This window comes from Bacillus rossius, chromosome 8 (assembly GCF_032445375.1).
Source record: "Bacillus rossius redtenbacheri isolate Brsri chromosome 8, Brsri_v3, whole genome shotgun sequence".
Lineage (NCBI taxonomy): Eukaryota > Metazoa > Arthropoda > Insecta > Phasmatodea > Bacillidae > Bacillus > Bacillus rossius.
Window position 1 is genome coordinate 45,527,622 of NC_086336.1, and position 27,703 is coordinate 45,555,324.

Genomic DNA, 27,703 nt, shown 5'->3' on the forward strand with positions numbered 1-27,703 from the left:
CATAATATTTGTCGTATATTTATGACGCTCGGCATTATTAAAAAGAATTTAACGTTAAATTTATTTTCCATAATTACGTATTATAAGTGTATTTTCAAAATTTTAATTAGCTCATTACCGAGGTTAGATGTTTACACATCACTGGTGAGTGCCGACAGACTCGCTCACATTATTATTTTTTGAACAGACTTTAAACGGAGATTTAAGAGTGAGGCATAACAAGGCAGTGAAAGAGATTCTTGTGTAAACATTAATTATCAGATAGTTATTCATAAAAACGATTAGGCACACTATAATTAATTCCCACTCATGGTCGTAGATCTCGGGCAGATGCTCACTGTTTTCTGGCCCGCTCCATTGAAATATATTATCCTTCACTTTTTATAGTCAACGATAAATAATTGTACAACCTCAATGGTGCTCTACTATTTTTACGTAGTAAGCAGAACGTATGAGCTAGGCAATTTTATTCTAAGTAACAACATGCAAGCATCCACTATCCAAAGACAAGTTGTGTCAGTTAACCCTATGCTCGAAGCACTTTGGTTACAGATTAATCTCCATCCACCCCCCCCCCCCTCCCCGGTCCAAATTCTTCCAGTCCTACAGATTTTCGTCCCCTGACATGCCACTAGGAATGACATGTTGAGAATACGTTCTGGGGGAGCTGAGTCCGGCTCGGTCGACCCGTGGTGAGGGTCTGCTCGTCCAGACACCACGCGTCGTCGCGCGCGGCGGATCTCTCGGGTAATTACTTGGCGAGGGGCGTGGGCTGCCACCATCCCTCCCTCCCTCCCTCCCTCCCTCCCTCCCTCCCGGAGGCCATACCCCCTCCGTCCCACGAGATCCAATTACTGCTGCCGCGCTGGAAGGATGCCCCTGCCCACGACGCGACGGACGAAGAACAAAACAAGGCACTAACTACGGCTGATTAAATCTTTTGTTCCCCCACCGGAACAATAACTTGCGAGACGATGCAAATTATTTATTTACTTTTTTTTTTTTTCTTTCCTCACTCGCTCTCTCTTTCTCTCCACTAGGGACACGTCTCCAGATTACCTGCAAGGGCTGGGAAGGAGAAATAATAACAATTGGGGTAGGCTGCGTCGGGGCACTGCCGCAAGCTTTTTTTTTTTAACGTGAATACGTCGTGAAAAGGGTGAGTTCAGAACTAGGCCTGGCAACGTCCGCCATCTTGGCTTTCCCCCTCTCCCTGCAGAGACTGGTCCGTTCGGCTCTGGTGAGTGGCCACTTTTTTTTTTTTTTTTGGAATCGTAGCAAGCTGTTATTTCCTCTGGTCACCGTTTCTTGCAATCCCGTTCGTATATATTCGCCAGATGCCTAAACAAAAATGTTTTTGCACTATTTTTCGTAAAATTATTTTCAAAAAACCTTTCATACTTTTTTCTGCACAAAATGAAAATTGTTTGATTAAAATTATTTTTAAAGCGCGTGTCCGGAAAAAAAAATCTCTCAAAGTATACGAGTCACCCAGAATAGAACGTCCGAGGAAGATGCCCATTACTCGTAGTGACCTATAGATATAAAAAATAATCTGTATATAATGGCGCATGTGTAAATCAGTTCCCTGCCTATACAGAGTGAGTCAGAATTTCAATGACGGACTTTTGCTGCTGGTTCGTCACGACAAAGTAAGTTGAAAACATATCTACGACTTGTCGTCTAAAGTGCTTACCAAGGCTGGTGTACGTATTTGAAGACATTTTTATTGTAAACTAGCTGCAGTACCCGGCGTTGCCCGGGCTAAACACATGGAGCTTTATTGTCTGCGAGTTAAAGCAAACTGGATAGCGGTATATGACAGTGTGTTGGACATAGAGAAATGTCACACAATTACTGTTTGTATGTCTATGACCTATGATTTTTTGTTTACCCATGGCGATCGGTTATTTATTATTTATTATTAATTATAAATTATTAATACCATTAATCGAAATAAAAACCATCCTATCTCTCAAGTTGGAAAAAAATTACACATAAATGCCAATTTTCATCGAAATCGGTTGACTTGGTAAAGAGTTCACTGGAAACAAACATCAGGACACTGGATTTACATATATATTAAAGATAAAGATAAGATAACACAGAACATATTTAAAATTGATCACTAATGGTTTGGATTAAGTTTAATTGAATGATGTTCTAAAATCACCGCAAATTTTCTGGCTGTAGGAAATTTATTTCATTAAAATAATTAGGGATAGTAAAATGTCACCAAAATATCTAGAAAAATAAAGTTTATATTCCCCAATTGTTTCCATGAAGTATTTTTTTCTGCAGCCACAAAATTAAATTATACATCATCCAGACGTTCAGTGTTCCATACTAAATATTGTCTGTATTATTTACAACTAGCGACCCACCCCGGCTTCGCACGGGTGCAATGCTGATACTAAATATACTAATTATAAATATAAATATAGACTAAAAACAAAAGATAATCAACAAATATCAACAACAAAAGATACCTATTCTATTCAGTTCTTTTTTGAACTTAAATACCTTACCTTAAACTACTATTTTCGATAATTAAATAAAAATATTTTACCTACTATTCGTTAAACTAAAAACAAAAAGATCATCAACAATTATCAACAACATGATCTATCTCTTAGGGTTCAGCCACCGTTTGCTATGTAAGCGCAAAAAAATGTTTTTATTTACATCACATTAGAAACCTCTAAAATTATCAGTTTCTCTACTATACTATTCATGAAACCTTCCTCTTGAATTACTCTATATATTAAAAAAAAACGCATCAAAATCCGTTGCGTAGTTTTAAAGATCTAAGCATACATAGGGACAGACAGACAGCGGGAAGCGACTTTGTTTTATACTAGTTAGTGATAAAATGTTGTTAATCTGCAAGTTAAAAAACGTACACAAGTATTGGGAAGCAATTTATGCCATAAGTTTTGTAGATGTTTCAACTTATTTTATCGTGATAAACCTGCAGCTGAAGTTAGTTGGTCGAATTCAGACTCAACCAGTTTAAATGAACAATTTGAATATTCTAGCCCAGGTGTATATTTAATTACTTTTAAAATTCTATCCTATTTGTGTTACACTCCACTTTACAAACTGACAACCCGATTTATAAAACGTATTCACATCAAAAAATAATAATTGTTAACGTACCTACCTAACGACCGTTTCGCAGACGTCCTCATAAATACGCAAACAGCTGTGTTAACTGATAATAATAGGCAATATTTTGTTGTAAAATTTAATAGCGGTACAACCGAGAAAAAAAATTCAATGTAAAACACAAACTGCAAGGAAATTCGCTTTAATTACACAATTTTGTCTATTACAATGTAACAATCAATTCTAAAACCTTTAATTAAAGCATTTATATAGACAATTTCAGCAATTGTGTGATATGTACAAAAAATTATGAAGTTTCCATTACATGGTTTACTCCAAGCAAATCGGTATAAGTGGAAAGTTAAAATAGTGTGAATTAAAATCTGAATTAACAGTTAAGTAAATAAAAACGGTTTTTTATCTAACACGTCACAAGGAAAGTCAAAAGGAATAGAGGCTTCCAGCATTACAAATATATTTTTTTTTAAATTTCAGTTAATAGTACGGTAATAACAAGACAATGACAAATAGTAAAACTCAGATTTAAAACTATGTCTGCGCCAGAAGAAATTTAAGCCACACATCGATGTAATATTTTTTTTTCCCCAGTAGGCCACTGATAAAATTGTAAAATAAGTTTATTATCTCCAATAATATAGGGTATTAGTTTGATACTAAAATGTGATCTATGCCAAAATCAATTATATTATTTATTTCTGCACAATATTAGTGAACTGCTCAAATTTCGTAAAAAATAAAACTATCAGAGCAATTTTTTAAAGTTAATTTTGTTAAAATATAAAACCATAAAATATTGGCTCAGCTGATCATATTTGGATAACCCCGAATATTTATTAGATGGATAAGTAAACAATGGGAATAGCAATAAAAACTACTTACTTTTGTATATTTAAAATAGAAGTATAAAAAGTCATAAAATATTGCAGTAATTCTATTTTCACCTTCGCCGTTTTCAAGAAAAAGTAGATTTTTACGCTTGCTTTCTGTCACCAACGTTATTCGTAAAAGAATATGATTTATCGCTTCAATATGTTTTGTAAAGGTATTTTGCTTTAAAAGAACTAATAATGTCAATGGAAGGCCCGATCTCAGGAGAAGGGAGGGCAAGTCTTCATTCCATTAACTTTATTTATTCTTTTATTTATTTAGTATAGCTGCTCCAGTTTAAATTTTGAATAATGGTAAGACGTAAATAGACTGGTTTTTATAAACTCCAAGAAGAAAAACAGATAAAGCTGCTTTGTAACGTAGAAGAAAATGCATTATTAAAATAATCATTCACAATTAAAAGCAAGATATTATATTGTTGAAACTATCACAACTGGTTTATAATATACACAACAAGCTAGCATGGCTCACATAAATATTAAGGTTTAACGGAGTAACGAAATAAACAGTAAAGTTTACAAATTTTGGAATCCTACCTAGATAAAGGGGTGATTGTATTGTCACTTTTCTTGAAGATATTTCTTACATGTCTTATGTCTTCCTTAAACTTTCAGTATCCATCTATACAAGTGCCTTGTCGAGATCAGGAGAGCTATTGGCATAATCACGTTCAACACTAGGAAAATCATTCTCATAATAGAGCAAAATCTTCCTTAGGAGGTAGCTCCATCACTATTCTCTATCTTTTAATTGGTCTAGTCTTTAAAAGTCCTGTCGTGTATTTTCAAGCTCTCTTTGCGCGTAAACAACTTGCTACACATATCACAATTTAGCCTTTTGCGTGGAAAGCTTTTAGCACATTCATTCTTCTCATGTCTTCGTGCATTGTAGGTTTTACCAAAATACTTGCTCCAATAATTGCATCGTTGGAAAGCGATGGAGTTATCACGTATTACTCATCATAGCAGCACACATTCATTAACGAATAAATTAAAACTTAATTGTTACTCAGCCACATTCTTTTTATATTGTACCTAGTGGAGAAAAAACATGTCTGGAAAGGATGGACCAATAAATAAAAACAATTTTATTTATTACCTAATATTTACACTATTCCTTAAGTCATAACAATTTAACTTTCTGTCCAAAAATTAATCACCCTTTCATCAAGTTCACAATTTACTCTCCCTTTCGAAGCTCAGCTCGACAGTGGCTCTTTATATGCTCGTCTCTTACCACACACATCTGTATCTACACTGCCTCCCACTACTCACTCTTCACCACCACAGATGTTTCGTTCCCAGATGCATTAATCTTCTCACGCGTCGCTCACCAAGGGGTCATTCACAATCTTCACTTCACTGCGCCCGCAAGTCAGTCTCTCCGTTTGTATACACCTGCCAAGTCCGCCTCTGGAAAGGCCTTGTAACCCTCCAAAGTGTCGCGTCATCAGAATTCCTGACTTGACACTCTAAGTTCCGTGAAAAATGGCGTCCTAGTTACGTAAAATTCACGCAGACTGGGCTCTGGAAACGTGTCGAACCCTCGAGATCCGCAGAGAATTCTCCGGATTCAATGGGAAAGCGCTATGGGAAGGGTGAAAGGGGTAGTAAAGAGCCGCTCTAAATCGGATTATCACGCAGCGGTTATAGAGGGTTTGTCGCTACCTTAATCGTGCTGGTCAGCCTCGTTGCTAGCTTTCGTAACACTGCCCCCTCCTTGAACATAATCGTTTCGAAAAGCATCTCTCCTCGTGTATTCCCCAATCTGCAAAAAATGTGCCACTTTTATTTTGTCCTATATTTCCTATATGGATGCAGAAGACAACATAATTTAGTAGTTTCAACACTTCATATGGACCCTCCCACGCCATTTGAGTGTTAGGGCGATTGCCTTTCTTACACTGAGGTGTTTTATTGCCACGTCAAATCGACTTCCTGAAATCCCGTCGACTCATCGTCAGGTCGTACCTTGTCTTCATTCAGTTTGTCGCTAATCGAAGAGTTTTGAGGGGCCTCATCTTGTATGACTGCTATATGCTCCTCGAGATAAAAGGCATAGTCGGTTATGTTGGTTGGCTCTTCACGAGGATGGCCGAACTTTAAATCACAGGGCAGACTCAACTACTGTCCAAACACAATACTCGCAGGGGTCTGCCATCAGGAATAATTTTATCTGTTGATTTTACTCTTTTTCGGTGGTACGTTACAATTCTGGCAAGGTGTTCCTCTGGGGGATTTCTTTAAAAATCTTTCCAACATTCCATCACATTGAGGATATAAGACTGTATTCCTGGTTTTCTTTATCACCAATACCTGACACACCTCCTGGAATGTAGTATATTCAAAATTGCGACCCTGGCTGAATGCAGCACCATCGGTACCCTGAATTTGCAGATGTCTGCGATTATTTCTTTGTCATCTGTACTTTTTCAATGGTTGCAGTGCATGGCCGGTGAGAGAGGGCTTCAGCAGTGCAGTGAGCTTTTTCCTTCCTGCGGTCGATTCGGCAATCATTCTGCTTTATCTGCTCGATTCATCTAGCCTCTACCTCTGGCTTCTTGAAGTGCCACATCCACTTGAGTGCAGCTGTGATAATTGTTTTTTTAAATATGCATGTATAAAATAGTATATGCATTCGTTGTAGTAGGTACCACATTTTTAAGCTTATTGTAATCTAAAGTCTTATTCATATTTTTGACTATTTTCGAAGCCCATGCAAGTGCCTTACAGTTTCACGGAACACAGGTTGGTAATCTCTGTTCTACAACAAGGCATTAAAAATAAATGTATATATTTATAAAAAAAACTGGATTACTAGAGAAGCAGAGTAAAGATTACAAAAGAAAAAAAAAGACAACATGGGAGCACATAAAAACCATGTAGGATGTCTTTTGAAGGAACCACGAAAATAACCCTCGCACTTGCGACGTACTTCTTTCTCATTGTATTTTTCTTCTTCTTAGAAACACGACCGTAATAAAGCTCAGAGGAGTACAGGCTGCGAGTCATAAATACTTTTGATTAGTTTCTGGACTCGCAATATCATCTTAGAGTATGAGGGAGATGGAGAAGGGGGGGGGGGGGGACTATGACAGCGATTTGCGATTCCCAGCCTCTTCGTCCGGCCTATTGTGGCGCGGGCACAAAAGAACGGATCGACGAGGATATAACCTAGATGATGACAGCAAAGACTACCATAGAACTGCGATTCCCTCTCGCGTTTGAGTAACGCTGTTTGCCGCCTTCAATATAGAGTTGTAGAGGCCTTCTCTCAGAAATCATGTTTGAATAAACTATTGACATACCACAATGAAAGCAACCAACTGCATACCATATCTAAAACAAGACTGACAATAGATATTAATAATAAAACAAATATAAAATCGCAATATTTGTGATTTTAAAATTATTGCATGTTAATTTTTTTTCCTTGTGAGCAAATTAATCATCAACTAAATCTAACTTAAAAAGAACTGTACGCACGAAAAGATATAACTTAAAAGCTATTAATTATATTTTCATGAAATTCAAACGAATTTCAAATAATAAACCAAAAACTAATTTAGACTTGTATATAAATTGTAATACCTCAGGTATTTCGCTTATACGATACAATTTATACACCAAAATTTAATAGCAGACATAATTAGTTCTTTTTTGATTGTAAAATAAAACAGAAAATGAATGACGATAAAATTAATTCAATTACTAATATATAATACCAAGTTTGAGAAATAAATACCATGCAATAACGTAATAAGTTTGAGCAGTATGTAAATGCCAATACCAGGTCTGGGTTCTGGGTATAGTGGCAGTGGGTACTGGGAGTAGTGTGTGTGCTGATTACCACCATCTTGGATTGTGGCATCATGTAGTATGTAAATGCCAATACCAGGTCTGGGTTCTGGGTATAGTGGCAGTGGGTACTGGGAGTAGTGTGTGTGCTGATTACCACCATCTTGGATTGTGGCATCATGCCGTCCATCTAAGTGTCATATTTCATCAAAACTTCTTAAGGGATTCATTTAAATTGATACCATGGCTGGCAGAAAAATTGGAGCAGTGAAACTGACTATGATTCAGAGTTTGATAATATATGATTAATCCATCAAAAATAAAGGAAGGTAAAGTTTTGGAAAAATTAGAACACATTTTTTTTTTTAAAAAAAAAGGAATTCATGGAGAAATTTGCATTAACAATAATATTCCCTGATGAAGTGCCACACAAATAACACACTAAAAAGACACAAACTGAGATATGAAGAAAAGCAGGTCCACAGGTGTGATGCAGTCCCTGTGTCTCAATTCACGATGTTCCCCTTCCAAACATGAGTCATAGGTACTGCCTGCAAATACGCCTAGCCTTACTGGTGGCTAGAGAAGACCGCCAATGTCGGCCACTACTGACTGCTGGAGCATACAGCCAATGTAAGCCATTAACTGACTGCCAGGTCGAAACATCCAGGGATAACCCCGCACCGACTGGTGGACACCAACAATGCTGGGCTTCTACTCATTTAATGACATTGTCTTGGCTGATCAAAGTTACCAGAGCACAGAGACATGTTCGCTCACGGTGACTGCTGGAGCATAGAGCCAATGTAAGCCCTTAACGGACTGCCGGATCGAAACAGCAAGGGCTAAACCCGCACCGACTGATGGACACCAACTGCGCTGGGCTTCTACACATTTAACGGCATTGTCTTGGCTGGTCAAAGTTACCGGAGCAAAGAGCGATGTTCACCCATACTGACTACTGGAGCAGACAGCCAATGTCATCCACTAATGACTGCTGGAGCAAAGAGTCAATGTAAGCCCTTATTGACTGCCAGATGGAAACAGCAAGGGCTAACCCCGCACCGACTGATGGACACCAACTGCGCTGGGCTTCTACACATTTAACGGCATTGTCTTGGCTGGTCAAAGTTACCGGAGCAAAGAGCGATGTTCACCCATACTGACTACTGGAGCAGACAGCCAATGTCATCCACTACTGACTGCTGGAGCAAAGAGTCAACGTAAGCCCTTATTGACTGCCAGATGGAAACAGCCAGGGCTAACCCCGCACAGACGGATGGACACCAACTGCGCTGGGCTTCTACTCATTTAACGGCATTGTCTTGGCTGGTCTAAGTTAACGGAGCACAGAGCGATGTTCACCCATACTGACTACTGGAGAAGATAGCCAATGTAATCCACTACTGACTGCTGGAGCAAAGAGTCAACGTAAGCCCTTATTGACTGTCAGATGGAAACAGTAAGGGCTAACCTCGCACCGACTGGTGGACACCAACAATGCTGGGCTTCTACTAATTTAAAGGCATTGTCTTGGCTGGTCAAAGTTACCGGAGCACAGAGCGATGTTCACCCATACTCACTACTGGAGCAGACAGCCAATGTCATCCACTACTGACTGCTGGAGCAAAAAGTCAACGTAAGCCCTTAACTGACTGCCAGATCGAATCAGCAAGGGCTAACCCCGCACCGACTGGTGGACACCAACAGTGCTGGGCTTCTACTCATTTAATGGCATTGTCTTGGCTGGTCAAAGTTACCGGAGCACAGAGACATGTTCGCTCACAGTGACTGCTGGAGCATAGAGCCAACGTAAGCCCTTATTGACTGCCAGATGGAAACAGCCAGGGCTAACCCCGCACAGACTGATGGACACCAACTGCGCTGGGCTTCTACTCATTAGACTGGTCACGGTTACCGGAGCACAGAGCAGTCAGCGCCGGCAACTCACCGAGGGACGGCGTGCCGGGAGTGCCCAGCCAGCCGCTGGACCAGCCCGCCTGACGCCCTCCCAGGTTCTGCTGCTGCACGGCGAGCAGCCTCACGGTGAGCGCGTACGTGAGCAGCATCACGCCCAGCGGGATGTAGAAGCACACGATGGAGCCGATCAGCTTGTAGAGCGGGTCCGGGATCTGGCACGTGCCGTCCACCAGCACCGAGTCGTGGTCCTGCCGGCCCAACCGGGGTCGCCAACTCATCATGCTTGACCAAGTCTCCACTTCCAAGCATCAAAAAATATAACAGAATCACCAGATACATAACCTAAAAAAAAAATTATAGCACAGACACTTAGTCCTGTTGGGCCTATGCTTGTAATTCATCAAGAAAAAGCAATTCTCCAATGTTCCAAGAACCAAAAATCCTTGGAAAGTCTCCAGATGTGAGCAAAAAAAATCTTGGTACTGAATCGTGGTCCTGTTAGGCCACTAAGGTTTCCAACTGATCAGAAGAAAACAACAGTGTGACTAAAACGGAATCTTGTAGGACCCAAATTTGGGCACCAACAACTCATACAAAAACAGTTAACTAATGGTTATGCTGGTGCAATAAAACTGTTCCTGAAACACATGAAAAATACTGTTTTTTTTTTGTTTTGGGTCTTTTATGTGTACAGATTACTATTTTTTGGTACTGATTTTAATAACTGCTATTCCTTTTAAACCAATGACAGAACTATTTCCTTATCCATTCTCTTCTTATTTATTCTCATATTTTTCCTAGTCGGGGTCCTTCCATGCCCAGTGTTAGTAACTCGTCAGAAAAAAACCTTATGTCTCCACTTTTAAGCACAAAAAGGCACCCAAGTTACTCCAGATGTTTACAGTAGTCCTGGCGATCCCAGAGCTGACATTTCGTCAGGAAAAGTATGTCTCCATTTCTGAACACCAAAAGGCACCATAAAATCACTTCATTTACTAACACTACAGTTCAATGTACATACAATATTTTTTTTACAACACATTTTTCTATCTGGCTATGCTGAACTGCCAAATATAATCATCATTCTCAACTGAAATCACGAAATCAGATAATCGCAGATCCCTGCCCTGCTTCTTAATACTATGTTTTTTTTACTTCTTCGCTTCATATTACAGTCTCATCTCAGTTTCAGAAATCATAATCCCATCAATTATTTTTGCATTCACGGATAATACCAATAAAACAAAATTCCTTATATTTGAAGGAAATAAATAAAGCTTGTACTAATGAACATTCAACAAAACATCGCATTACATTCGTTATTAAGATTTAATCAAAATGCTTAGTTTTCGCTTTGTCATTATATTTATGTCTCCACTACTGGATCTGATGTCAAAGTTTCCAAATTGACAACATTGCCTTCCTAACATCGGCATCAAACAAGACACTGAAAAAATTTTTTGGAAGAATGCGGATTCGAACCCTAGTTAGTTTTCCCACAGTTTTCTGGGTTTCTTCCTTGAAATGGTCATAAAACATTCCTTCCCCATCTCCATTAATTTTTCTTATTATTGAAGAAAAAGCGTGCACCTTGAGAAAACTTTGATCATAGTAAAATGTGAAATTCCTCTCGAGGAAATATTTCAGATAGCAATAAGTTCACGCATCCCCTTGTAGGGCAAAAAATAAAAAATTAAGTTTTCTTTTTCAGGCAGATATCTCATTGAAATTGTTTTAGCTAAACTAAATTTTAATGGGTACAGTAATAAAAGAACTCTTGATTGTAGACCTGAGAAACTAAAATAACAACTTGTTATTCAGTGTAGATAATAACATAAAAATAAAATAATGTAATGAACGACAATATACCCTCTTGATTTCTTCCCGGGTGTCCTCACATGAGATTAAATATCTTTTCCTAAACTGGGAGTATATGTCAACTCGCCTGGGAGAACATTTCACCTCCTCACCACGGAGTACATGTCCCCTCCTCACCAGATAGCACTTGTGCCCTCATCACAGAGAACACATGTCCCCTCCTCACCAGGTAGCACATGTCCCCTCCTCATCTGAAGGCATATGTTCCATCCTCACCTGGGATCACTTGTATCCTCATCACCTGGGAGCACATGTTCCCTCCTCACCTGGGAGTACATGTCCCCTCCTCACCAGGGAGCACATGTCCCCTCCTCACCTGGTAACACATGTTCCCTCATCACCTGGGAGAACATGTCCCCTCATCACCTGGGAGCACTTGTCCCCTCCTCACCTGGGAGAATATGTCCCCTCATCACCTGGGAGCACTTGTCCCCTCCTCACCAGGAAGAACATATCCCCTACTCACCTGGGAGCACATGTCCCCTCCTCACCAGGGAGTTCATATCCCCTACTCACCTGGGAGCACATGTCCCCTCCTCACCAGGGAGTACATATCCCCTACTCACCTGGGAGCACATGTCCCCTCCTCACCTGGGAGCACATGTCCCCTCCTCACCTGGGAGCACATGTCCCCTCATCACCTGGGAGCACATGTCCCCTACTCACCTGGGAGCACATGTCCCCTCCTCACCAGGGAGTACATATCCCCTACTCACCTGGGAGCACATGTCCCCTCCTCACCAGGGAGTACATATCCCCTACTCACCTGGGAGCACATGTCCCCTCCTCACCTGGGAGCACATGTCCCCTCCTCACCTGGGAGCACATGTCCCCTCCTCACCTGGGAGCACATGTCCCCTCCTCACCAGGGAGTACATATCCCCTACTCACCTGGGAGCACTTGTCCCCTACTCACCAGGGAGTACATATCCCCTACTCACCTGGGAGCACATGTCCCCTCCTCACCAGGGAGCACATGTCCCCTCCTCACCTGGGAGCACATGTTCCCTCATCACCTGGGAGAACATGTCCCCTTATCACCAGGGAGTACATATCCCCTACTCACCTGGGAGCACATGTCCCCTCCTCACCAGGGAGCACATGTCCCCTCCTCACCAGGGAGCACATGTCCCCTCCTCACCTGGGAGCACATGTTCCCTCATCACCTGGGAGCACATGTCCCCTCATCACCTGGGAGCACTTGTCCCCTCCTCACCTGGGAGAACATGTCCCCTCATCACCTGGGAGCACTTGTCCCCTCCTCACCTGGGAGAACATATCCCCTACTCACCTGGGAGCACATGTCCCCTCCTCACCAGGGAGTACATATCCCCTACTCACATGGGAGCACATGTCCCCTCCTCACCTGGGAGCACATGTACCCTCCTCACCTGGGAGCACATGTCCCCTCATCACCTGGGAGCACATGTCCCCTACTCACCTGGGAGCACATGTCCCCACCTCACCAGGGAGTACATATCCCCTACTCACCTGGGAGCACTTGTCCCCTCCTCACCAGGGAGTACATATCCCCTACTCACCTGGGAGCACATGTCCCCTCCTCACCAGGGAGTACATATCCCCTACTCACCTGGGAGCACATGTCCCCTCCTCACCAGGGAGTACATATCCCCTACTCACCTGGGAGCACATGTCTCCACCTCACCAGGGAGTACATATCCCCTACTCACCTGGGAGCACTTGTCCCCTCCTCACCAGGAAGAACATATCCCCTACTCACCTGGGAGCACTTGTCCCCTCCTCACCAGGAAGAACATATCCCCTACTCACCTGGGAGCACATGTCCCCTCCTCACCAGGGAGTACATATCCCCTACTCACCTGGGAGCACATGTCCCCTCCTCACCTGGGAGCACATGTCCCCTCCTCACCTGGGAGCACATATCCCCTCCTCACCTGGGAGCACATGTCCCCTCCTCACCAGGGAGTACATATCCCCTACTCACCTGGGAGCACTTGTCCCCTCCTCACCAGGGAGTACATGTCCCCTACTCACCTGGGAGCACATGTCCCCTCCTCACCTGGGAGCACATGTCCCCTCCTCACCTGGGAGCACATGTCCCCTCCTCACCAGGGAGTACATGTCCCCTACTCACCTGGGAGCACATGTCCCCTCCTCACCTGGGAGCACATGTCCCCTCCTCACCAGGGAGTACATATCCCCTACTCACCTGGGAGCACTTGTCCCCTCCTCACCAGGGAGTACATGTCCCCTACTCACCTGGGAGCACATGTCCCCTCCTCACCTGGGAGCACATGTCCCCTCCTCACCTGGGAGCACATGTCCCCTCCTCACCTGGGAGCACATGTCCCCTCCTCACCTGGGAGCACATGTCCCCTCATCACCTGGGAGCACATGTCCCCTCCTCACCTGGGAGCACATGTCCCCTCCTCACCAGGGAGTACATGTCCCCTACTCACCTGGGAGCACATGTCCCCTCCTCACCTGGGAGCACATGTCCCCTCCTCACCTGGGAGCACATGTCCCCTCATCACCTGGGAGCACATGTCCCCTACTCACCTGGGAGCACATGTCCCCACCTCACCAGGGAGTACATATCCCCTACTCACCTGGGAGCACTTGTCCCCTCCTCACCAGGAAGAACATATCCCCTACTCACCTGGGAGCACATGTCCCCTCCTCACCAGGGAGTACATATCCCCTACTCACCTGGGAGCACATGTCCCCACCTCACCAGGGAGTACATATCCCCTACTCACCTGGGAGCACTTGTCCCCTCCTCACCAGGAAGAACATATCCCCTACTCACCTGGGAGCACATGTCCCCTCCTCACCAGGGAGTACATATCCCCTACTCACCTGGGAGCACATGTCCCCTCCTCACCTGGGAGCACATGTCCCCTCCTCACCTGGGAGCACATGTCCCCTCCTCACCTGGGAGCACATGTCCCCTCCTCACCAGGGAGTACATATCCCCTACTCACCTGGGAGCACTTGTCCCCTCCTCACCAGGGAGTACATATCCCCTACTCACCTGGGGGCACATGTCCCCTCCTCACCAGGGAGCACATGTCCCCTCCTCACCAGGGAGCACTTGTCCCCTCCTCACCAGGAAGTACATATCCCCTACTCACCTGGGAGCACATGTCTCCTCCTCACCAGGGAGTACATATCACCTACTCACCTGGGAGCACATGTCCCCTCCTCACCAGGGAGTACATATCCCCTACTCACCTGGGAGCACATGTCCCCTACTCACCTGGGAGCACATGTTCCCTCCTCACCAGGGAGCACATGTCCCCTCATCACCTGGGAGCACTTGTCCCCTCCTCACCTGGGAGAACATGTCCCCTCATCACCTGGGAGCACTTGTCCCCTCCTCACCAGGAAGTACATATCCCCTACTCACCTGGGAGCACATGTCCCCTCCTCACCAGGGAGTACATATCCCCTACTCACCTGGGAGCACATGTCCCCTCCTCACCTGGGAGCACATGTTCCCTCATCACCTGGGAGAACATGTCCCCTCATCACCTGGGAGCACTTGTCCCCTCCTCACCTGGGAGAATATGTCCCCTCATCACCTGGGAGCAATTGTCCCCTCCTCACCAGGAAGTACATATCCCCTACTCACCTGGGAGCACATGTCCCCTCCTCACCAGGGAGTACATATCCCCTACTCACCTGGGAGCACATGTCCCCTCCTCACCTGGGAGCACATGTCCCCTCCTCACCTGGGAGCACATGTCCCCTCCTCACCAGGGAGCACATGTCCCCTCCTCACCTGGGAGCACTTGTCCCCTCCTCACCAGGGAGTACATATCCCCTACTCACCTGTGAGCACATGTCCCCTCCTCACCTGGGAGCACATGTTCCCTCCTCACCTGGGAGCACATGTTCCCTCATCACCTGGGAGAACATGTCCCCTCATCACCTGGGAGCACTTGTCCCCTCCTCACCAGGGAGTACATATCCCCTACTCACCTGAGAGCACATGTCCCCTACTCACCTGGGAGCACTTGTCCCCTCCTCACCTGGGAGCACATGTCCCATCCTCACCTGGGAGCACATGTTCCCTCCTCACCTGGGAGCACATGTTCCCTCATCACCTGGGAGAACATGTCCCCTCATCACCTGGGAGCACTTGTTCCCTCCTCACCTGGGAGCACATGTTCCCTCATCACCTGGGAGAACATGTCCCCTCATCACCTGGGAGCACTTTTCCCCTCCTCACCAGGGAGTACATATTCCCTACTCACCTGAGAGCACATGTCCCCTACTCACCTGGGAGCACTTGTCCCCTCCTCACCTGGGAGCACATGTTCCCTCCTCACCTGGGAGCACATGTTCCCTCCTCACCTGGGAGCACATGTCCCCTCCTCACCAGGGAGTACATATCCCCTACTCACCTGGGAGCACATGTCCCCTCCTTACCTGGGAGCACATGTCCCCTCCTCACCTGGGAGCACATGTCCCCTCCTCACCAGGGAGCACATGTCCCCTCCTCACCTGGGAGCACTTGTCCCGTCCTCACCAGGGAGTACATATCCCCTACTCACCTGTGAGCACATGTCCCCTCCTCACCTGGGAGCACATGTTCCCTCCTCACCTGGGAGCACATGTTCCCTCATCACCTGGGAGAACATGTCCCCTCATCACCTGGGAGCACTTGTCCCCTTCTCACCAGGGAGTACATATCCCCTACTCACCTGAGAGCACATGTCCCCTACTCACCTGGGAGCACTTGTCCCCTCCTCACCTGGGAGCACATGTTCCCTCCTCACCTGGGAGCACATGTTCCCTCCTCACCTGGGAGCACATGTTCCCTCCTCACCTGGGAGAACATGTCCCCTCATCACCTGGGAGCACTTGTCCCCTCCTCACCTGGGAGCACATGTTCCCTCCTCACCTGGGAGCACATGTTCCCTCATCACCTGGGAGCACATGTTCCCTCCTCACCTGGGAGTACATATCCCCTACTCACCTGAGAGCACATGTCCCCTCCTCACCTGGGAGCACATGTCCCCTCCTCACCTGGGAGCACATGTTCCCTCCTCACCTGGGAGCACATGTTCCCTCATCACCTGGGAGCACTTGTCCCCTCCTCACCAGGGAGTACATATCCCCTACTCACCTGAGAGCACATGTCCCCTACTCACCTGTGAGCACATGTCCCCTCCTCACCTGGGAGCACATGTTCCCTCCTCACCTGGGAGCACATGTTCCCTCATCACCTGGGAGAACATGTCCCCTCATCACCTGGGAGCACTTGTCCCCTCCTCACCTGGGAGCACATGTTCCCTCCTCACCTGGGAGCACATGTCCCCTCCTCACCTGGGAGTACATATCCCCTACTCACCTGAGAGCACATGTCCCCTACTCACCTGTGAGCACATGTTCCCTCCTCACCTGGGAGCACATGTCCCCTCCTCACCTGGGAGTACATGAGGCTGAGCGGCAGGCTCATGGCGACGGACAGCAGCCACACGAACACTATCTTGAGCGTGACGCGGCGCCTCGTCTTGTTGCGGCCGAACTTCATGGGGTAGCGCAGGCTGAGGTAGCGGTCCACGCTGATGGTGCACAGATGCATGATGGACGCGGTGCAGAAGAGCACGTCCAGGCAGATCCACGCGAGGCAGTACACCGACGGCAGCGGGAAAAAGCCTGCGCAACCACAGTGCCAACTTGAAATTGAAACTCACCCTACCCAAGACAATGGAGTTAAATATGTGGTTGTTGAACTAATACTCGGCTGCAGTCTGCAGATACTTGAGCCGCTGTACCAGAAAAACACGGCTAGTGGGTGCTTTCTCCGAATGACGTCACAGAAATTCTTTGGATGGCCGATAGCACAGGAATGTTAACCCGTTAGCTCTGTGCATAGTTCTAACTTACAGAACATGCATTTATTGACCATTAAATAACACTAATATAAACGTAGCGTTTTCTTAAGTTGTAGCTTACTATATTTTTTTTTTACATAATTTAGTGTTTTTGCTCTTTTTTGTTAATAAGTTCATAATATAATAATCTTCAATTATTCATAAAGTGTTTCAAAAAATTAATTTTTATCTAATAGTTATCAGACCCTTAATGTTAAATTATTATGACTACCTTAGCATGAATTAAGATCATGCAATAATGTTTTATATAGTTGAATTTTTTTTTTAGCATTTCACAAGTATTACTTTAATTTTGTTTATTATTCTTAAATGTGGAGAAATTATAATTTACCAATACCTTGATAATCTCAGGTTTGTAAGTTTTTGGGAAAATCATTTTTTTATTGGTTTATAAATGATAAAGAAATAAATTTAATAATACTTTTCACAAACTTGACACAAATGAATAATTTAAAGTGTTATACATAATGTTCTTTGTTAATTTTCATTAAAGTTTATAAAAACAATTAAATAAATAAATATTTAATTCATAAAATATTTTATAACCAAAAATACGGATAGTAAAACAACGAATTTATTTTAAATAATCCGCAAAAAAATACGAAATTATGTAAGCAAAATAATTAAAAATAATATATCCTGGTTACACACTTCAAGTTTATATAATATAATTTTTTTTTCGGAATTGCTTTTTTCAAGGACTATTTATAAACATTTAACTCCTATACATCCCTTTCATTTGTTCTTCTGATACAATTATAATCAAACTATATTCACTAAGTTTAATATTGTGTGTATAAAGTCGCACAAGTGATAATGATTAAAAGAAAAAAAAATGAAAAAAAAAATTACCAAAATTGCGTATGAGACACAGCCTTCACTTTCAGACAACAGGATCTCCGTAAATAAAAATCTTCATTTGGTCCAGTCTTCCAGGTTTTGTGTTCTGTATCCAGATGATTCTCGTGAGTTCATATCCGAAATGAGTTGACATCATTACTTGTAAATTAACGAAGACATCCTTAAGTTCACGAAGATCACACTGGACAATCCGTAACATAGTTTTTATCGTAAATTGAAGTATGCATGTTTTTAATTTCGTGAATATTATAAATGCTTTGGGGTTATCGTCCCATCAACGTCGGGAACATTGGAGGCGACCAGGGATGGTGAGATAAGGGAGCTCTGACGGAACGAATTGGTGTAGAGTTTTGTTTGTGAGGAAGGAGGGGGAAGAAGGATGTAAGGAGGGGGAGGAGGATTTAAGGAGGGGGAGGAGGATGTAAGGAGGGGGAGGAGGATGGAAGGAGGGGGAGGAGGATGGAAGGAGGGGGAGGAGGATGGAAGGAGGGGGAAGAAGGATGTAAGGAGGGGGAGGAGGATGTAAGGAGGGGGAGGAGGATGGAAGGAGGGGGAGGAGGAAGTAAGGAGGGAGAGGAGGATTTATGGAGGGGGAGGAGGATGTAAGAAGGGGGAGGAGGATGGAAGGAGGGGGAAGGAGGATGGAAGGAGGGGGAGGAGGTTGGCAAAAGAGAGGAGAGAGAAGGAGGGTGGAAGGGGAGATTGTAAGGGGAGTGGAGGGGAGGGAGGGGAAAAGTGGGTGGAAGCAGGGGGGAGGAGAATGGAGGAGTGGTTACGGATGGGGAAGAAGGGGGAAGGAGGGAGGAGTATGGAGAAGGGGGATGGAGTGAGAAGGAGGGGAAGGAACGATGACGGGAGTTATGGAGGGGGGAGGGAGGTTTGAAAACTCCCCACTGGCACACGGCAATTTCCTGTGCTGTATTATTTTTTTTGTAAATATAACAGAAATATTTATGTAAAATTACAAATACACATAAATTTGTACATTTACATGAAAACAACTGTATCACTACAAAATAGTTTTCGCAGTTAATACTGGATTCAGATTCGTATACCGGACAATTGTGTTTTCTCAGAACCTCCTTTAATTAAAGTTATTTGCAAGCCGTTCCCTGAATATCTTTTCAGAATTAACTTCGCAGATAAGTAAGCATAATAAAACAAAATTAAGTCCATTTATTTAATATACGACTATCATTCCCATGGCTTATAAAACGTTTTCGATTAAACATTTATTAAAATATAAAATTATGTGTCTTTTTTTTTGTAAGAAATGCTTAGTATTATCTCCAAAAACGTATTTAATATATCTAAAAATAACCATAGACATGTCTTGAACAAAGTTATGACATCTCTTTTGAAGTATTACGATCTATTTTTGACAACTGGTGTACAAAGGTAACTTTTGTAAAATACATAAATTTTTATTTTCTGTGTAGAAAACCAAATTATAATTATGATTCAGATAATATAATCGTCTCTGCAGGAGCTGATGTCGAAACTAAGGGAGGCATCTTATTTTATAACGCGATGAAAGCCATTAGTCTGGACCTACCACTTGCAGTTGCTTCATCTCAAGACGGAGGAGTTCGTAACCTAATTAAACCTTGAGGTGGGGGGGGGAGACTGCAGGGGGAACGTTAATGAATCTCTGCGACAACATTAAAGCCCGCGCTACATGCACTAAATGTCTTGGGAAGTCTTCTTAAAACGTCTACCACATCACTAAGAGCATGTATTGTTTATGTAAAAAAAAATTCTGAACGCTTCAGTCCTGACTCAAGACTCAGTGACATACAAATCCTTTAATTCCGTGATAAACCAAAGTGTAGTAGAGAAATTTCCTCCTGAATTTCTTAATTCACTCGACGTTACCGGAATACCTTCACACATTCTGAATTTGATAATTGGAGCGCCAATTATATTACTCCGAAACATCATTCAGCCAAAGTTATAAAATGGCACACGATTAGTATTTTAAAAAAAGAACACTATAATTGAAGCAACAATTCTGATTGGAACTCATAAAGGTGAAGTACGTACTACTTCCACGAATACCACCCATTCCGACCGACATATCGTTCGATTTCAAACGGCTTCAATTTCCAATGCGCCTTGCGTTCGCTATGACCATCAATAAAGTGCAAGGGCAATCTTTGCAAGTGTGCGGTTTTAATTTAGAAAAAGAATGCTTCTCTCTTGGGCAATTATACGTCGCATGCTCAAAAGTCGGTAAACCATCTGATCTTTAAGTTTATGCAGAAAATGGACAAACAAAGATTGTAATCCATCCACTAGCTTTAAAATTAAAAAAAAAATTGTAGGAAAAAAATGTTTTATTCCTTTCCTTTCATTCCACAGCATAGCCACAACAACGCAAAGCAGGGTACTAAGTTGAATTATGTGTTTCCTAATTGAATTTATGTTCGCTAGAATACTAATATAAGTTACTTTCCTGAAACGTGTCCGGGTTTGGCTGGTATGAAAATAAAAGCCCACAGTCTCATTCGAAATGAGACGTGTAAAAACTCCAAACGATCGGTTGAATAGTTTGGCGAGAAACTCAATTTGAACGGACCCAAAATCAATTGGTGTCCAGCAGACTTGAAAAAAACCTATCTTGTTTTCTTTGCGTGGTGGTGGCTCGTGGTAGATCGTTTCAAAGAGATGCATTGTCCACCGTGATCAAGCGAGCTCTCCAATCCACGCCTTAAGAACGCTAAGAGTTTTTTTTCTTTCATATAAATGGGGGAAAATTAAAAATATCGGATAAGACCCGAATAAAAATACGGGAAATGATATTCAGTTTCTGATTGTATAGATTAATTTCATAACCTTCATAAATATATGTTATTTTAAACTAGTTATGACAGGCAAAAATTTTGTTTGGTTTTCTTGAATGGTTTTCTATAATATCAAAACGAGGAAATTAATGGTAACGTAGTTACGAAGTATAACGATTTGAAATGTGCGTGCCATAAGTTTGTAGCTACGTCTAGTACATACTAACAAATCACTTACGATATTATTTTCCTAAATGAGTTTTTTTTCTATAATTGCGTGATTTTGCTCATTATTTTAAATAATTGCATACATTAACTATGATTAGTTGTTTCATAAATAGCTATATAATTAAAACATTTATTTTGTGGTTATTATAAATCTTAAAGGCACGGTTATATTTCAACTCTGTTATTAACGTTATTTTAACGGGTCTTGCATTGGAGAAGATTGATGTAAGATATTTTTGCGGACATACACCATTCCTCGTCACACCATATGTCATAACTAACCTCAACAATAGACAAAGAAGATGAAAACACAAAGCAATTAAATGTGCAAACACATAGGAAGCAAGCCAAATCCAGCCGATGTCAAAAATTAGTCTGTCTGTGCGTGAGGACGGGAACAGATGTCATTTCTTGAAACCTCGCAACTGTTTTATCTTAAGAAGCCTACTTTATTTGTCTAAGTTTTCTTCGTTGTGTTGTCAGAATATTATTTTCATTTCATCGTTCGCATGTGTGTCGCTGTATTTTTTTGCTGTCCGTATTATCTTTTTTTTAAATCGTAGTTGGATTCCTCTGTTTGTCCCTGTGTTGTCCACTAAAATTGTTGTTTTGTTTGTATTCAGTGTCCTTGTCGCAACTGTCTCGTCTTTGGCAGCGCCCCTGTGTGTGTCAGTGCAGTAATATTACATTTATATTTATTTGTTTTTGACTAATTCCTTCCAGAAATTTCCTGTCCTGTGTTCTTCCATTTTATTTAACATCGGCTGATTTTTGCTTGCTTTCTGTTTGTTTTCACGTTAATCTGTTTTGTATATTAATCTTCTCTGTTTTTTATTGAGATTCCTTGTGACACACGGTGTAACCAGCAATGACATATGCCCACAAATAATATCTTAAAACTGGTATTAACAATGACATGAAAGCGTTTGGTAAAGAGTTTAAATTAACCTTTCGAATGAAGATTTAGCTTTAAAACTCTTTATTTTTTTTTAATATCATTCAACAAAGAATACAAATTTGGCTTTACAAAATTCATAAAAACTTTAATTTTACAGAGTCCTGGGAAAGCCAAATGTTTAATTACGAATATTTTACTAAAAATTAAGGATTTTACGATGAAGGCTACACGAAAAAGATTAATTAAAAATTTACATTCCTAATGATTCCTCGCTGTCAATTCATGCAAGGATTGAAATATGAATTAGCGTCTATGGTTCTAAATCATTTGAGATAAATACTTATTTAAGTAGAGTAGATTGTATGCTTTCGCGGCCATTTGGTTACTACACCCTCCTGCATTCCGAGGTTGAAACGCGTCGAAATTGTAGATAGTACCGACGTTTCGCTCTGCATTTCAGCATACATCTAGAGCACTGAGAAATTAAATGTTTATTTAATAAAATTTTATAATCATTTATAAATAGACACCCGGAAATTTCGCGAGTTCATCTAGCGTCAAGCTAACCTTCAAAGCCTTATGTTTCTTCCAACCAACGTTTGCTTCTACATTGGCTGATTTCTTAGCGAAAAAAAAATATATAATATTTTTTTATCTTATTAATCGGCTCTCTCTGATTCGCTTACTTCTCTCATAACTGGACGTCGTTGGCCCAAGGTCGCAGAGGGGCGTGTCCAAATAACTGCTGTCCAATCATGAACAGTGCATGAATATGAATGTTTACATTTTAGCTTGCGACCAAATGAATCCGCGAAATTTTCGTACCTCTATTTATAAACTATTAACTTATGTGACATTATTGACTCAAACTAGATCACAGGAGAGGTGGAAAAAAAATTGTGGTAGGCTTGTGTCGGGATTCGCCCGCCAGATTTTTTAGTGAATACGTCGTGTAAATGAGAAGTTCAATAAAATATCGTAGTTCCAATCAACTGTTTGTATCAGATTTAGAGTTAGTACTCATATCTTTGTCGGTACCTAATACCTGCACTCGTATTAATCCTAGCGACGTCCGCCATCTTAGATTTCTTTCTCTCCCTGCAGAGTTTGGTCCGTTTAAGACAATTGTATGGCGCTTTTTTTTTTTTTTTTTTTAATATTCAAAAGCTTTTCTTTCTTCTAATCGTCGTTTCTGGCGAATCCGATTTGTATAAATTCGCTACGTGCCTCAACATTGTAATGTTTTCACACTATCCTTCGTAATTTCGTCTCACAGTTGTTATACCGTAAATTTAAAAAAAAAAAATGTTTTAAAAGCTGTGTTAATAGTTTGCTATTTTCTGCAGAGAATTAATTTTATTAGTTTCAAATTGATTAACGCCTGTGTCCAACTATCTGTTCTCAAGGTAGATGAGTCACCCGGAAACGAACGTTCGAGAAACTTGCATGTTAACAGTAGTTAACTTTCGTCGTATTTACAAAATTCAAATGACGCATGCTTAAACACTTACACTACCTACCGATATATGTACATATGTGTGTGTGCGTGTTCAGCTCTGAAATACTAAGCCTGGTTTTTTTTTTTTTTTATAAAGTTTCGAAATATTTCCTTTGAGACGTTACACTCCAATTTTACAAACTGGCATATACCGATTTGTAAGGTGTGATCGCGTACAAAAAAAATTACCTCACTGGAGGTGTCGTGTAGCCTGGGTCGACTCTTGAAATTCGGGCTCGCGCTGTCTGGAAGGACGCGGAACACGTAGCGGGGAAAGAGGGGAGGGAGAAAGAGGGGAGGGAGAGAGATAGAGGAATGGAAGGGGGAGAGTACGAACGCGCGCCCACGACTGTTCGTCAGCTTGTCTAGCGCTGTTTTCAACCGCCGGGGCGCGACCGCGGAGCGAGGTTTGCGAGGGGTCGAAGAGAGTTTGGGTGAGTAAGGGGAGGGAGGCGTAGCGTTGGATATCGACCCGTACAACCCGCCCGGCTCTATTAATAACGAAGCCACGCCCTCGGTTACCGCTAAAAGAATGAAGGAGTGGGTGGTAAAGGGTGTGATGGGGGGGGGGGGGGGGGTGAGAGGTGGCGTGCCACTTCAAACCCATTTCCCGTTCGGAAGGGGGGTAGGACAACCGGCTGTCACTCCTCGTTAACTGGACCACGGGCCAGCCCGCCACTTCGCCGAGGCTGAGTATGAGCTTTGAATATGTATACTGTATAGAAGTCGCGAGTGGATAGGATTTACTCTACGTTTTTCAGAAGCGTATAATGAGCAGCTTGGGAACTTCACCGCTGCAGTGCGCTGCCGTAACGCCCTGTATCGTCTTAGTTGTTATTTACGCGTTAGAGCGCAGCTCTGTCGCCCGCTGTCATTCCCCGCACCCCCCACCTATCATTCACTGCAGCTCGGACCACCACAAGTCGATGCCCTAGAGATGGTGGCGATTGCGGCGGTGAATCAACCAACTACCTCAAACCGTATTAGAAATTTTAACCTGGGCTGGCGACTTCCATACAGTATATATATTCAAAGGTATGACTGAACGGATGAATGACTAAATGAATGATTGAATGGGCTATTTTTTTTCCTGCAAGTATTTCGAGACTAGCTGAGAGTTGTAAAAACACCGTAGCATCGCCTGAGTTCAGTTTCTTTTCAAGGAGCAATGTTTCACCGTCGGTGCGCGAATCATACGGAGGAAACGCTTCCTGAATGCCCCCGGTTCTGATGAAGGCACAACGGCTTCTCTTGCAGGCGGTCGCCAATCACGAGGAAGAAATCGTTGGCGCGGGGACAGCTTATCGCAGTCTATTAATTGAGCGTTCAGATTTGCTTGTATTTTTTTTTTATTCGCGAGAAATACATGGCCCCATGAATGAATTACGGCCACCAGCCCCGCCTATCTGGGCACACAATAGATAAGCAGAGTTTATGAAGAAAGAAAAACTGTTCAAGATATACAAATAGTTGATGTTTACGAAAACAAATAATTAATGTTTGGGGGCTAAACAAATCTTTTTGAGTAGGTTTCATTTACACGACGATTTTTAGAACAATTAAAAAATGGCTAAAAATTGTGTTTTCAGAATAATATTTTGTAAATGGAACCCAAACATTTATTTTTAAATACAGTTTTTTCTACATTTGTACATTTAAATGAAAACAAATGTATCACTACAAAAACATTTTCGCAGTAATAATGGGTTCGGATTCTCACCCGGCCATTTATTTATGCTTTGTTTTGTCCCAGTACCTCCAAATAGTTAAAATTATTTGAAAACGTTTCCTGATAGCTTTCCAGAATTAAATGCGCACATTAATAAGCATAATAGAACAAAAAATAGTCCAACTAGTTTAATATTCGATAATCTTTCCCACGTTTAAAAAAAAAAGGTTTGAATGAAGTTTCAGTATCGTTCTTGTAGTATTGCAAACTGTTTCTTGACAGCTGGTTTCCAAAAGAATATCTGTAAAATATACAGAAAATTATTTTCTGTGCAGATTGGGAGGGGTTTTTTAATAAGATTTTTTTTTTTTGCGCGTGAAAGAATTTTGCATAAGTTGGGGGTCTTGCAATTTGTTATTCCGTAAAAAAAAAGTCAAAAGCTGCTTGTGTACAAGGCTCTGTTGGAGGTTTTTTTTTTTTTGGAAATGGGGAGGGGGGGGGGTTGAGTGGGCCCGCATGAAAACTCTTTATCGTGAGGCGCGAGCTTTAGAGGCACATATCCCATTTTACACCCACGACGCACTTCCCCCCACCCTCTCCGAGGTTCGGGCGTACCGTTACCTCATTAAGAAGAGATCGCGTTAATTGGCGGCCCGCGGGCCAACCAGCAGCCGGGGAGTCAGTCGTCAACGGTTCGGCCGTGAAGTGGCTGGCGGTGGCTGCACAACAGCTGACCCGGGCGCCTGAGTTGCCCTTGCCGAGTGTTTGGCTTTGTCCGGCAACTGTACACTGCTGGTGGTCGTCACATGTTGGGACAGATGTTAAAAAACCTGCCGAGTTCGAGTTGTATTGCGTGCAGTTGTTGGCGCGGACGTCTGTAACAAGTTTTTTTTTTTTGACGTGACAACGTCTAATAAATCGATGAACGCCGGCTGCACGCACGAAAAAGTATCCCGCTACGCACAATGTCCCGTTACGCTGTGTCCCGTTACGCTCATTGTACGCTTGCGCCGCATCTATCTCTCTTCCACTCGTTTGGAACAACCATCAATTGACTTTTTCGAGGCACATTAAACTTGAAACACTCCCATTCGTTTCCTACTTTTCCTATCATCGTATAACACAGATTGGAAGAAGTTAAATAGAAAACATGTATAAAAGTTATAGTTAAAATAATCTCTTCATTAAATTAATAAACATATTTGAATTAATGAGTGCAAATGAAAGTAAATTTATCAATTAAATTTTAGATTTCATTTCACTCCTTCTTTGTATCCATACAAAATAGTGATAATTCAATAAAAATGATTAAATTTTATTCATAAAATTATGCAATCATTTCATCAATGTTTTGTTATGACGTTGTCACGTTAAACTATCGTCCGTAAACCGCCTGCTCTGTGATACAGAGTGATTCTGAACTATAGGTACAAACTCAAAGTAGGGGTAATTCGAACTGGCCTGCTGGCTTGTCGGCTGGCTCGGGAGTAGCGTGATCCATTAGCGCGACATTCCTTGTCAAATTAGCGGCAGCTACCCACCACCCTTCTCCTCCCCCCCCCCTCCCCCCGCTTCCGCGGCGCTTTGTCTTCGACCCCACTGTCCCTCTGGATTCTGCCGCGTAGAGTGCCGTAACTATGACGCCATTGTTCTGGGAGCTTCAAAGGGGTAACAGACCATTCCAGAAGGGGTCTGAGAGGTATAAAAACGGCGAAGCCAGCCGCCGAGGCAGTGAAGTGAGGAAGGCGAGTGACCTCCGTGGTGAGCGAACGCAGAAGACAAAGTGACGTGTGTGCAGACTGGTGCGTTTGGACTGTGCTGTGCGCGACGGACGAGAGAGTGGTGCGAGGCAGTGTGTTGGGACAGAGGTGCGAGGAAAGAGACTAGCAACAGGGTTTCATTTCGTTAGAGTAAACGTTGACTAAATGGATGAATGATTAATTTGTAGACAGACATTTTAAGTGTTCCAATTTATTTAATAGCGCAAATAGTTAATAAATTAAACTGTAAACATTTTCGAACCCTTTTTTTTTTCACTCCTAACACTGTGATTCGGGACAGGAAGAATTAATTGGTGGATTCAGTGATGTACAGAACAGCCGCAGCAATCCTCTGCGGGCTTCGGGTTAGCGCCTCCTATTCGTTGGTTGCTCGAAAGTTGGACTTCTCATCTGGGCAGCCTGCTGAGAGTTTTCACTAGCCAAGTGCGCTCCAGACTAACTGAGAGGCAATGGCAGAAGCAGCCCAAAAATCAAAGTTTTTTTTT

General features: G+C 42.8%; 1 protein-coding gene across 1 annotated transcript in view; it reads right to left on the bottom strand.

Annotated features, from left to right (window-relative positions):
* LOC134535364 (uncharacterized) overlaps nucleotides 1-27,703 on the bottom strand; it is a 103,051-nt gene that overhangs the window by 47,085 nt on the left and 28,263 nt on the right. The window contains exons 2-3 of the mRNA XM_063374436.1: nucleotides 17,029-17,261; nucleotides 9,766-9,982 (exon numbers count right to left, since the gene is read on the bottom strand). Of these exons, the coding sequence (XP_063230506.1) occupies nucleotides 9,766-9,982; nucleotides 17,029-17,261 (450 nt within the window). The remainder of the gene's footprint in view (nucleotides 1-9,765; nucleotides 9,983-17,028; nucleotides 17,262-27,703) is intronic.